This window comes from Megascapheus bottae, chromosome X (genome assembly GCF_031878675.1).
Source record: "Megascapheus bottae isolate mThoBot1 chromosome X, mThoBot2.hap1, whole genome shotgun sequence".
Lineage (NCBI taxonomy): Eukaryota > Metazoa > Chordata > Mammalia > Rodentia > Geomyidae > Megascapheus > Megascapheus bottae.
In genome coordinates this window covers 79802252-79815297 of record NC_143547.1, presented here as the reverse complement: position 1 = coordinate 79815297, position 13046 = coordinate 79802252, and the positions used below count along the sequence as shown (strand labels likewise).

Here is a 13046-nt window from a genome sequence, read left to right as displayed (position 1 = left end):
TATGATTTGTACCTATATAGAAAGAGATATATACTAGCATTTCCCCCAATACTCACCGTTTATTTTTTTAAACTTCAGGTAACAGTTTCAGGAAAACATTTCAAGGAGGCATTTGTGAATCAGGGCAGTAGTAGGTTTTCTTATAAGAAAGTATTTTCCATTGTCACAGCGATGGGATAAACAATGGTAATAATAATTGCTTCCAGTTAGATATCAAGCCAGATAAAACGTTTGCTTTTTCTGGGAAGAATTATCTTCTCTTACCAGTTACATCCTTGTATTGTGTTCTGTTGCTCAGATGAGAGCAAAGGAATGAGGGAGAGAGAAGAGTAGGAGCCCCAATATTTTAACACTCAGTTAATGTTAAAGGATCCTTAGTGACTTAAGTAGGTAAAACTAGGTGAAAAAGACAGTTTCTTTCAATTGACAGTGGGGTCACTGGGTTAAGTAATTCAAATATCAGACAGTCGCCTTTTTATTTTTGCCAGTCCTGGGTTTGAACTCAGGGCCTTGGCACTGTCCTTGGGCTTTCTCAATGCTAGCACTCTACCACTTGAGCCACAGCATCACTTCTGCCTTTTTTTGTGTATATGGCACCAAGAAATCAATCTCAGGGCTTTGTGCGTAGGCAAGCACTCTACCACTAGGCTACACTCCCAGCCCAGACATTCTCCTTTCATATCACAAAATATCCTTATTACCCTATAGACTCTATTTCACAGCAGCCCCAGAGGTGGCCCTCAAGAGGTTGAAATATACGTAATATGTAAGTCACAGACAGGGATTTTCAGCCACTAAAGTCTGCAGGCAGAGTTTTGAGGTATTAAAGCCAGGGGCAACTTTCCCCAGTAGATATCCCAGCTCAGCAAAGGAGACTGGGAAATTGGAAAACCAGTGCAAAACCACAAGACTAGATTTCATTCTAGAAACTTACATAGATGATAGAAACGTGTAATTTCCTGGCCCAGCAGATTGTTTGAGATGATCTCTGTTCTTTGACCCTCTCCCTCAAAGACATTCAAATGTTAACAACAGAACCTACTAACAGCAATAACATCTGGGTGCAGTGGCTCACACCTATCATCCTAGCTACTCAGGAGGCTGGGACCTGAGGGTCACAGTTCAAAACCAGCCTGGCCAGGAAAGTCCATGTGATTCCAGTGAACCACCAGAAAACCAGAAGAGGCACAGTGGCTTAAAGTGACAGAGTGTGAGCCTTGAGTGAAAGAGCTCAGCATAGGCCTTGAGTTCAGGCTATAGGACTGACAAATAAAATAAAAGCAATAATGAGAAGAAAAGCCTTAAAGGCAAAAAAATAGAGACTTTCTCTAGATTGGAAAAACTGAAGCTAATGTATGTATATGAAATATCATTGTCAGTACCTAAGGGTTATAGTTTTTCCTAATACTCAGATGAAAAAAATGCTCCATTGTTTGGCAGGGTTTTTATGATCAGAAAGCGGTGGTCTGGCTTATAACTCAGCATCCTATACAACAGCTACCCCAAGCAAAGATGCATTTGGAAGATTTGGGGGTTGTAGTTTCATTTAGAACAAATAAGGAGACAGGATAAAGGAACATTACATTATAATGGCTTTTTAACTCAGTGTGCAAACTAGAAGGTGGGGGGGGGGTCTTATCCTCTCAGTGTTTATTTCTTGCACTAAATTTCTAATCCTTCTCCAAGTCCCCTGTTGAGATCAGAGACAAACAAGATGAAAGGGAAAACACAGAGGAAGAGGAACAAAAGAACTTCAACCTCCCCAGGATTCTTAGTCTAGAGAGAAAAATACAAACAGGAACAATCTGTATGTTTGATTTTGTATGGCCTGGAGGTTGGAGGGAGTGCTAAAGAGGTTACATAAATACGACAAAGACATGTTCTTTCTGAGCAAGCTACATTAAGCCTATTCCACGGGTCATATAAATCATGGGGCTTAGAGCCATAGCACTGCTGGTAGTAGCCACAGGGACCACTTCTCAACTGGGAACCTGGTTGATCTGCTACTCTGCTATGATAGTGAGGCATGGCCCAGCCCATCCTAACCCACTCTCTCTAAATCAACTCCTGACAATATACACAGGGCTTGTTTTGACCGCTTCTACAGTCCATCTGCTGTGTTACCAGGTCTTCCTACACATATGAGTAAATCTGTCCACTATAAAATTCCTATTACTATTGTTGTTATGTGATGTTGGGGTTGAATCCAGGCCATCACACATGCTAGGCAAATGTTCTACCACTGAGCTATACTCCTAGGCCCAAATAGAATTTTTCTAAGTTTAAAAGTCCATATTTCAGCTGGGCACTACTGGCTCACACCTGTAATCCTAGCTACTCAGGAAGCTGAGATCTGAGGATCATGATGGTTCAAAGCTAGCCTGGGCTGGAAAGTCTATGAAACTCTTATCTGCAATTAGACATTTAAAAAGAGTAGCACTGTGGCTCAAAGTGATAGAGTGCCAGCCTTGAGTAAAAAAAAAAAAACACCTCTGGGACAATATCCAGGCCCCGAGTTCATGCCCCAGGACCAGCACATACACAAAAACGTCCATATTTCAGACAATGGAGGCCTTACTCTTATTTATATGGCAAGAAAGTCAGAGAATACAAAAAAAGCATGTGGTTGTTACAAAGGGCAATTGAATATCTGAGGAGTCTCTGCTGATTGGATACACTGTGTGATAGACAAAAAGATTCTTCTTTATAGCGTTTGTCTTGGATGAACCACCTGAACAAACTTCTGGAGCAATTATATGTTTCCTTTATTTCTGTGCTAGTACTGGGGCTTTTTTTCTCTGCTAGTACATGGCCTAGGTGTTGTCTCTTAACTGTTTTGTTCAAGGCTAGTGCTCTACTGTTTGAGTCACACTTCCATTTCCAGCTTTTTTTCTGGTTAGATGGAGATAAAAGTCTCATGGATTTGTTTGTCAAACTGGCTTTGAAGCACAATCTTCAGATCTCAGCCTCCAAAGTAGCTAAGATTACTAGTATGAGCTACCGGGATCCGGCTTTAGCTTCCTTTTCCTACTGAAAGCTGTGGACCTTAGTTCTGGAAATACACACACACACACACATACACACACACACACACACACACACACACACACACACACACACGCAAGCTAGTTAGGACGACTTCTTTGCCTCCAGTGGATAGTCTTTGTGGCATTGGTATAAATTCTTAAAATTTGACTTCTAGGTCCAATACTTAAAACTGGAACTAGAGTTACAAGCTAAATATCTTCCAGGTCTAGGAAAACAATGTAAATATAAGACATGGGATGAGAAGAGGGAAGGTTATAAAATAAGGACTATAACCAACTAGAAAGTGTTATATTATGTCTTTAAGATAGGCCGGGAGTTTGGCCTAGTGGTAGAGTGCTTGGTTAACATGCACGAAGACCTGGGTTCAATTCCTCGGTACCACATACATAGAAAAAAGCTAGAAGTAGTGCTGTGGCTCAAATGGTAGAGCCCTAGCCTTGAGAAAGACCAAGGACAGTGCTTAGGCCCTGAGTTCAAGCCTCATGACTGGCAAAAAAAAAAAGACCTGGACAGTGGCCAGATTGCAAACTGATGGCCCTTAATGAATATGTTTTTTGTTTGGCCATTGTTTTTTTTTTTAATTAATTGCTAGGAAAGTTTGGCCACTAGGCCAAACTCCCATCCCTGTCCAGGTCTTTTTAAGTCAGAAGTCAAGAATGAGGAATGTGATCTCTAAACAATATATACAAGGTGGCCCATGTGACAATGCTGTGATTTACTTTTCATTGGAACCGTGCTTTTACATGCTAACTGAGTAGGTATGTCACTAACAGGAAGGTTCAGATACCAGAAAGGAGAAAATATCAGGTAGTAAATGATAACACATGTCACATACCTCATACACAGGGAGCATTCAAGATCAGATGCATCGAAAGTAAGTGGAATAGTAAGAGCAGGCTTGGACCCCTCATCAGTGGAAGGATCTGTGATGTAGAAAGCAAGAAGTTAGATGTGCACAAACTTTGATTTCAGAGATAGTGCTTCTGAGATTAAAATGTCTTTCAGTTCATCACCTGTCTCTGCACCCCCACTGTGACTGCCTAAGCCAAAAGGAGTAAGATTCCACATAGGAGGCTCTCAGAGGTTTCCAAAAGCCCTCATAGAAAGAAGTAAAATTCCAGGAATTACGGAGATTTCATTCAAATTTAACAGTCATCTCATTCAACAGCAGCAGCTCCACTGATTGAGCCAGGCCTTTAAATCTAGGACTGAATCTTGCTTGGCATTGTCAACCTCTCTCAGAAAATTATGAAGCTGCAGCTAGCTACTGCTTCTCAGGATACAATTGAATAAGATCTGACCAAGCTTCTCCCATCCTACATTCCCGGAACAGGAATGATGGCAGGGAAAATTTGGCCTAGAAGACTTCAGATGTCACTATTTAGTGCTGCGCTGTTTTAGCTTTCCTTAATAACCACCACTGAAATATTGCATAGTCCTAGGCATCTATGCAACTTCCAGCACCCCCTGAGATCACAGCTGGCACATGCCACAGCTGGACCCTACCGCCAGATTCAGAGAAACTCCTATGCAGGGGGTAATTGGCATATATCAGTGAGTTCAGGCAGCAGCTCCAAGGCACATTCTCCCTGGGTAAAATCAGTACCTTCCTTGAAGACTTTATGAAGTATATCTGTGTCTTCTTCAGATTCAGTTTGACTATGTTTCCTTTTCTTTTTTCTGCATTTCTCAGAGTTGACAGAGGCAATATCCTGCTTCTCCTTGTCCTCCTGGTCTTTCACATGGTGTTGTTGACCATTCAGTATTCCATGAATGACATTCATCAGATGGTTGCTAAATGTCCCAGCTGTTGGTTCACTCTGATCAGAGCAATGTGAAAGCTCTGAATTTTCCTAGAGGAAGAAAGAGCCAAATATGAGAATCTACTTAGGCACTATTATCCTCTGATAGTTACCCAGAGGGGATAAAGAGAATAACAGCGCTCTGATCCTCACTCTTGATCACTTAGTGGCCACACAGCTCAAGTGTAGGGAAGTCATTGAGATTGTATTTCCATTCCAGTCCACATAGCAAAGGCATGCCCAGATCTGGTGGGGTTAGGCAAGGACAATAGGTATGGAGGAAATGCTCTTGGGCAGTGGGGAAGGAGGAGCATAAGGAAATCTCCTCCTCTGCCTCCTGTCTGCATCATTCTCTAGCAGTAACTTTAAGACAGTGAGGGAAGATTGCCACGCATTACTTCCTGTCACCCTCACTGCCATTCACAGCTATGTAAAATCCCCTAAACCCAGCTCCAAAAGGACTTTCATAATAAGGCTTTGGCCCAGGTCTGTTCACAAGCTTGCCAAGTTACCTCATAGCTATCTGCTATACTGATCAAGGGCGGTCTACTCCTTTTATAAAACTTTGCGTCTAAAAAAGACAAAAAATATGGGGCTGGGAGTTTGGCCTAGTGTTAAGAGTGCTTGCCTAGCATGCACCAAGACCCAAGTTCGATTCCTCGGGACCACATACATAGAAAAAGCCAGAAGTGGTGCTGTGGCTCAAGTGGCAGAGTGCTAGCCTTGAGAAAGCCCAAGGACAGTGCTAAGGCCCTGAGTTCAAGCCCCAGGACTGGCAAAATAAAAAAGACACAAAATCAATGGGGAAAACTATCAGGATGCTCTCTAGCTTTTTGTCCAGAAGAAAGGTATTTGAAAACATATCTGGGCATAAATCCAATGACATGTTTATGTAGATTAATCTGTATAATCTTTTATAGAAACTAAACTTCATAGTTTATAAGTTAAAAGGTTTATCATGTTGTTTAACATGAAAGGGAGTTAGGAGAAAAATGATGAAATGAAGAGAAAGCCACGTGGGTTTCCTCAGTGGGTTTCTTCCAGTATTATAGCAACATGACAGCCTTTACCTTCCATGGGTACAAAGCATTGTCCAGATACAAGTATACATTGCCTTGCAGAGCAGTTTGGGTGAAAACTTATGCCCTTTTCCCCATCTGGCTCACATTTAGAAAGCCAACAGCACTATTTTTATTCACTTCAGATGGAGCTGCAAGTAAAAGTCCAGGCACGTGGATTTGGTATTAGCATTCTCACTTAGAATAATGACCACTGGGGGCTCTCTGATTTCAGAAATATTCCACATTATTCCCTAAAAAAAAAGCAGGCATGTTTTCATTTCATTCCTTCTCCAGAGCAGGGACACAAAATAAAGAAATATGAGTGCCAAGGTCTTATATAAAGGCAAAGAATACTAGCACAAAGGAAGGAGAGGATGCTTGCCCAGCTTCTTCCCCTTAGCCTCTATATTAGGAAAGCCAGCAACTGTAATCCAGGCTCTATATTCTGTTGTCTTCTTCTTAAAGAGAGACACAAATACTAGTCTTCCAAGAACTTCAACCTAACCCTCGCTCCAAACTTTCTTTTTCTCTGCCAGAAATATCGTGCATAGACATATATATACATGCACACATATATATATGAGAAGCCTACTTATTTGTAAGGTATAGTGCAGGGATATGTTCATTTGGAGATCCAATGGAGATGCCTTTCAACAAGATCTCAGCTGGTGCTCCAAGACCAGAAGTATAAACAAACAAAACTCAGGAACATAAGGGTAGTCAAATTTTCTTCCCAGACTCTGCCCCAAGTCTGAAACAAAAAACTCCATCCCAATTATATGACTCCAAGGGAAGTGGATCAATTCCTTGTCATTATACCAACTCTTTCTCTTGGCTGGATCTGACAAAAATTAAAAAATAAATGTAATAAATAAACAAACTTTGGGGTCAGGCCTGCAATTCACTGCTGTATCTTTAAGAAGGAACCTTCTTGCCAGGTGTGGTGGCTCACACCTGTAATCCTAGCTACTCAGGAGGTTGAGATCTGAGGATCAGGGTTCAAAGCCAGCCCTGGCACAAAAGGACCTGAGACTCTTATCTCCAATTAATCTCTTCAAAACAGGAAGTGGGGCTTGGCTCAAGGGTTGGGTGGTAGCCTTGAGTTGAAGAGCTCAGGGACAGTGCCCAGCCGAGTTCAAGGCCCCCCCACCAAAAAAAAAGAAGTAACCTTCTTAACAAATAACCCAGTCATTTTAGTGACTCTGTTAGGAGCCATAGTAGGAAAATTAGTGTTTACTCCCTGTGTTTACCCACAAAACAGCCAAACGAAGCGTCACGAGTGAGCCTCGTGAGTTGAGTTTTACCTGTGATAACTTTGGTAGATTATGACTGGTGCCTTCAGTAGACATTGTTCCTACGTGTTCCTTTAATCTAGGGTGAGGTGCCAACTGCTTCAGGATATCGGGAGAATTCCCCGGGACTGATGGTGAAAAGAAACTAAGGAGAAGCTGTGACATAAAACAGAAGACTTCACTACTTAAGTTTCTACAGGTACTCAGGTAGGGTGGGGGGAGGGATCAGGGATGGGGACAGACCTTGAAGGGCAAAACTCCAAGGAGCAATCCTTGGACTAGTGTCCCAGGACACACCAAGGTAGGTGCCCTTGCTTCAGCAAATATCAGAGCATATGAAAAAAAAAGCCAAGTTTCTCATTCCCACTCTAGGTCTGAAGCTGGGTTTTGAGAAGGCACTACAGATGCCTGTTAGCTAGGAAACATTAAACATCACCACTTTGGTTCCACTATTCCACAGAAACATCTACACATCTGGAGGGAAAGAAAATGGTGAATCAGGAGCAAAATCCCAGTTGAAGAACCTAGAGTCATGTTTACAAGACCAGAGAGGACAAAAATCTAGAAATCTCTCTCACGTTTCTCACTCTTTCTTTTGTGGGCTTACACATTTTGCTTTCTCCTCTCATCACCATCACCCCTATATCTCGAATTCCTTCAGATCCAGGGACATGAGCCATGAAGTGTTAGGAAATCTCAACTTAAACTTCCTCCCTCTTCTTCCAGCCTCTCTCTTATTTGGGCCTTCTCTTTCTAAAAAAAATGTTAGGTTAGGTTCAAGTACTCAAGGCAGGCAGATTCTTGTCTATTGCTGGTCTGTTTGCAACTGGTTAGGCTGGAAGAATAAAGTGAAAAAAAAAAGCAGAACACATTTGTAATCAAAAGATGTTCATTCAAATGTAGGCCATACTATTAGCTGTCCATATTCTTGCTCCAATTCCCCCCTCTGCCAGGCACCAGGGATTATAAGTGTGTGTGTGTGTGTGTGTGTGTGTGACTTTAGTACGTAATTCTAGAAGAGCATGTCACGGTGCTTCTGAAATATCAAGTGTCTGCACTTAGCAGACTTGGAAGACATATCAGAGGATCTTCCATATGTTATGCAGGCTATACCATCAGGGTATTAACTGGTTAAGGCAATTTGACAGAACACCAAGCTCCTACCAGTGTCTTTACACTGTTCCTTCATAAGTGCACTTACCATCCAATCACACCCTGTTCTGCTTCCAAAGCTCAGCTCAAGTGCTGCCTTCCTTTACTATTCCCATCTTTCTGATCTCACCTGCCCTTTCATGTTTTCTACAGATGATGACACGGTGTCTCCAACAAAACCATCCTCAGTGATCTTGGAATTGTGTCACAGCAATAAGTTCTTTCAGCCAGATGGCCAGCTCTGGACAGCACAGATGTCTGAAATTCTCAGCACATTGGATGGAATTGAATGAAGACATTTATCCATTCCAGGGCCCAAAGAAAGGCCAACAGTTTGCTCAAAGACCTCAGTGGTTCTCACTGTTTCATTCTAGTTCTGAAAAACTCTCATTCCCCAGGTATAAGTTGGTAGAAGAATGAACTGGGGGAGACATGATGTCCAAGTCCTTCCTCTCCAAGTGCCAAAGTTGGCCCTCAGAAGTCCTACAATGGAGCGCAACTCAAGCAGCCCACTTCTAAAGCAGTCTCCATGAAATTCTCCACAAAAGAGTATGATGGTTTTCAGTGGTAGCTACACAGCCTTTCAGGGTACCAGGATGAAAGGGCAGAGGATGGCAGGAGGGAAAAGGACAGTGAGAAGGGAAAAAATCAAGGGAAACAAGGTAGAAATAATAGCTTCGGTACCCTCCTTTTTACTACCTAAGATCTCTTTCACTCTAGGCCTTCTCTATGGATTTGGAAAACAAGAGTTTGGGTCAGCTCTCAATAAGCAAAATCATTCCACATGAATGAAAGTCAATTCCAAGGCAGCTTTAGCCTTAGAGAGGCACAAATGGGTCAAGAAGGGAAGAAAAAAAGAATATGAGGTTAAAAAATACCAGAAACAAACACAGGGCTGTGAGTTCCAAGGTGGCTTATTAATGCTAAGTGAATCCACACCATTTTTGTCAACTCTTTAGCCCTACAATTGAAGCAATCTAGTGAGTAAGTAAAGCTGAGTCCTCTCTGTGATCTTAAATGGCTGCTCTGCTCTCACTGCACTCAGAAATTTGCCTCTAAAACCTCACACTAGCTTTAGAACTCTCACACTCATCACTGGTGTAAATTCACTTGTATTGTGTGGCATGACCATTAACGAACATAAGCTTACAAGTCCCTTGGGCCTGGGAATGTGACTTAGTGGTACAGTGCTTGCCTAGCATGCACAAAGCCCTGGGTTCGACCTTACCACCACATAGAAAAAGCCAGAAATGGTGCTGTGCATCAAGTGGTAGAGTGTCAACCTTGAGCAAAAGGAAGCTCAGGAACAGTACTCAGGCCCTGAGTTCAAGCCCCAGGACTGGGGCTTATAAGTTCCTTGAGGACTTTATACATCTTTGGGTCAAACTTAATATGCCTTGCCTTTCATACCAACAGACAAGGGTGAAAATAACAGCCCATGTATAAAAACAAACTGGAGATGGTACCAGGAATGTGTCCTAGTGGTAGACTGCTTGCCTAACACGCACCTAAGACCCAGGTTTGATTCCTCGGTACCACATACATACAAAAAGCCGAAGGTGGTGCTGTGGCTCAAGTAGCAGAGTGCTAGCCTTGAGGAAAAAGCCCAAGGACAGTGCTCAAGCCCTGAGTTCAAGCTCTAGGACTTGCAAAAAAAAAGTTCATTAAGTCAATGATAACCAGGATCTCTGAGGCTAGAGAATGGAAAGAGGTTTTGAAAAAAGAAGAAAAACACATTCCTTTTGTGCTCAAGACCTGTCTTTTACACCATTTGTATACCCAGTCCCCAAAGTCAAGGTTCTCCTAGCTGTCCCTCCAGAATTGGAAAATTCCATTACTAGTCCTGTACCATTCCTCTCAGTAAGTGCTCAGGTTCAGGACACATCCCTCTGAGCCAGCAGGACGTTGGAGTGAAGAGAGGGTAGATACTGGGAGCAGATCAAGTTGAGTTTGAATGTCTTCTTACCTACCCATACATGTATGATTAAGTTGTAGAAAGTCACTAAGCATCAGCCTTCTTATTTGTCTCATGGGGAAGCTGTGGAGATTAAGTTCTATCTTCCACATAAAGCACCTAGCACAGTGCCTGGTATATAGGAAATGCTCAGGAAAGGTTACTACATTTAACATGTGAGGAAAGGTCCCCAGTTGGAACAATTTTCCCTGAATCCATACATGTTCTCCTGTAAAAAAAAAAAACAATACCGCAAAACTCCATCCAAACACCCAAAGCAGGTCAAAGCAACTTCCCAACAGGAAATTCTCTGTTGGAGGAAGAAAATCCAGACCAGCTTTCACCAAGTTTAGCAATTTTTCTAAATACTCCTTTCTGAAACGGTTAAAATCCAGTCTTGTCTTTTATTCATATTCTTCTTCAACTATCCTACCAAACCATATTAGGGGCAGAAGGCCTTGTGGCCTGGCCATGAGTAGAAGTTGGGACATAGGAGAGCAAAGATAATTATTAGCATCCAACTTTTGGGTTAATTATCCAGATACCAGGAGAGTAAACTGTAAAACAATAAACATCCATCATGTTGTTAGTATTTCATACAATTTTTTGTTAACATCCACATTCTTCTGGGACCCAAATGTTGGAAGAACTACATGGATGATGTTCTAATGGTTCTAATGGTTTGTGACACAGCATGTTTAATTGTGAGCAAAGGAAATAAAATTGGACTTGGAGTCCCATGTATGGCAAGTGAGATGGGGACCATCACCATCCGTTCCCAAGAGCTGGCCATTCCAGCTGGCTGGCGAAAGTGTAATTCAGCCAAAGAAAACGTATACAAGTGCCCATACCCCTATATTCCAGATCTGTCATTACCAATCAGAATGTACTCAGCAAGTCTCTACCCTCAGGTTAGCTTACTTGGTGAGTGTTTGGGGTTTGTTTTTTATGTGGATCCTGGAGTTTGAACTCAGATCCTGGGCTTTGTTCCTGAGCTTTTATGTTCAGGGCTAGTATTCTACTACTTTGAACCATAGTGCCATTTCCAGCCACATTGCCATTTCCAGTGTTTGGTTTTATATCCTATTATTAATTCAGACCCTGAGTCAAAGCATTCCTCAGAGTCTTAACAAAATTCAGAAAAACTGATCAACTGGATTATACACGCTAGGAAGATGTACTGGGTGAGCAGCTGGCACTCTTGTCTCTTTAATGTCCCCTAAATCCACAGGACCACCCACTCAGGATCCCAAATGCCAGCAAGGCTATTAGCTTCATTCCCCTCCCTAGGGAAGAGAGATACGTGGGATCCAGTAGCCAAATGGACCTGGTATTATCCTAACTTACCTTTTGAGCTTCATCCACTGCGTTTGTGTTCCTTCCATCAAGGGCCACACAGTAGAGGAACTCCCGTAGTGCCTCCTCCACCTTCCCTAGGTTGACTAAGGCTTGTGCCTTTCTAAAATGTGCCTGCAAGAAAACATTAGCCTTAGCTAGGCACCAGTGGCTCACACCTGCAATCTTAGTTACTCAGGAGGATCAAGGTTTGAAGCCAGCCTAGGAAAGAAAGTCTGTGAGTCTCTTATCTCCAATTAACCACCAGAAAACTGGAAGTGGTGCTGTGGCTCAAAGTGGCAAGAGCACTAGTTTTGAGCAATAAAGCTCAAGGATAGCATCCAGACCCTGAGTTTAAGCCCCACAACCAACAAGAACAAAACATTAGCTGTCAGTGTTATCTTATTCACCTCCTTAATGCTGTCATTCTTATTAACCATATTTCCTGAGAAGTAACTATTCCATGAAGCATCTTCAAAGAACTTTTTTATCTTCATCCCTAACACATTTTGAATCCCATCAGAAAGAAGGCAAAATTGAGACTCAAAATATAACTTGGCTACAATAACACAGCTGATAAAATATGGAACCAGGATTGGAATCTGGAACTATCCCAAAACCCATATTCTTCACTAGTATACTGCACTATCATTGCTCTGACAACCATTAAATGAGGTATGGTACACATAGCCAAAAAGCCACATTGGACCACACAATATGCCAGCTTTCAGAGCCTATTCTGATATACCTTCCTTTGAACTGGTATGTAAGCAGACACCTGGTCAACAGTAGTGGCTTGAGTAAGCATGTAGATTTGCTTATTATTTTCCAAAGAAGGCCCAAAAGACAGAGCTTGACTCCTTCCCAGACCCCAATCATCACTAATGACAACCTTGAAACTGCAGCTGTGGCATATAGACTCCTGGAACATGCTTCCCCACAAAGTAGTCTATCGTTCTGTTTTTTGTTTTTTTTTGCCAGTCCTGGGCTTGAGCTCAGGGCCTGAGCACTGTCCTTGGACTTTTTCAAGGCCAGAGCTCTACCACTTGAGCCTCAGCACCACTTCAGGCTTTTTTCTATGTATGTGGTACCGAGGAATTGAACCCGGGTCTTCATGCATGCTAGGCAAGCACTTTAACCACTAGGCCAAACTCCTGGCCCCAGTAGTCTATCATTCTGAAGGCTGACACACTTCAAGAATTTTGCTTCTGGTGACCCAGCTCATTTCTACTCTCTCACCATATCCAATATATGTGTGTATGTGTGTGTTAGTGTGTGTGTGTATGTATGTATATATATATATATATATATATATATATATATATATGGAGAGAGAGAGAGAGGTTTTAGGGTTTTAGGGTTCCTTGGGGTTCAAGTCCGGGTGTGCTAGGTGAGACTCTAG

At 42.3% G+C, this 13046-nt stretch overlaps 1 protein-coding gene across 3 annotated transcripts in view; it reads right to left on the bottom strand.

Annotated features, from left to right (window-relative positions):
* The window catches only part of Lonrf3 (LON peptidase N-terminal domain and ring finger 3), a 38142-nt gene that overhangs the window by 16396 nt on the left and 8700 nt on the right, over nt 1–13046 (bottom strand). For 2 of the 3 annotated variants that reach the window (XM_090325771.1, XM_090325770.1), the window contains 3 exons: nt 11657–11779; nt 4655–4901; nt 3884–3971 (listed from right to left, as the gene is read on the bottom strand). In XM_090325771.1, the coding sequence (XP_090181897.1) occupies nt 3884–3971; nt 4655–4901; nt 11657–11779 (458 nt within the window). Of the gene's footprint in view, nt 1–3883; nt 3972–4654; nt 4902–7215; nt 7360–11656; nt 11780–13046 lie in introns of all 3 variants that reach the window. The other variant, XM_090325772.1, reaches the window with a different exon arrangement.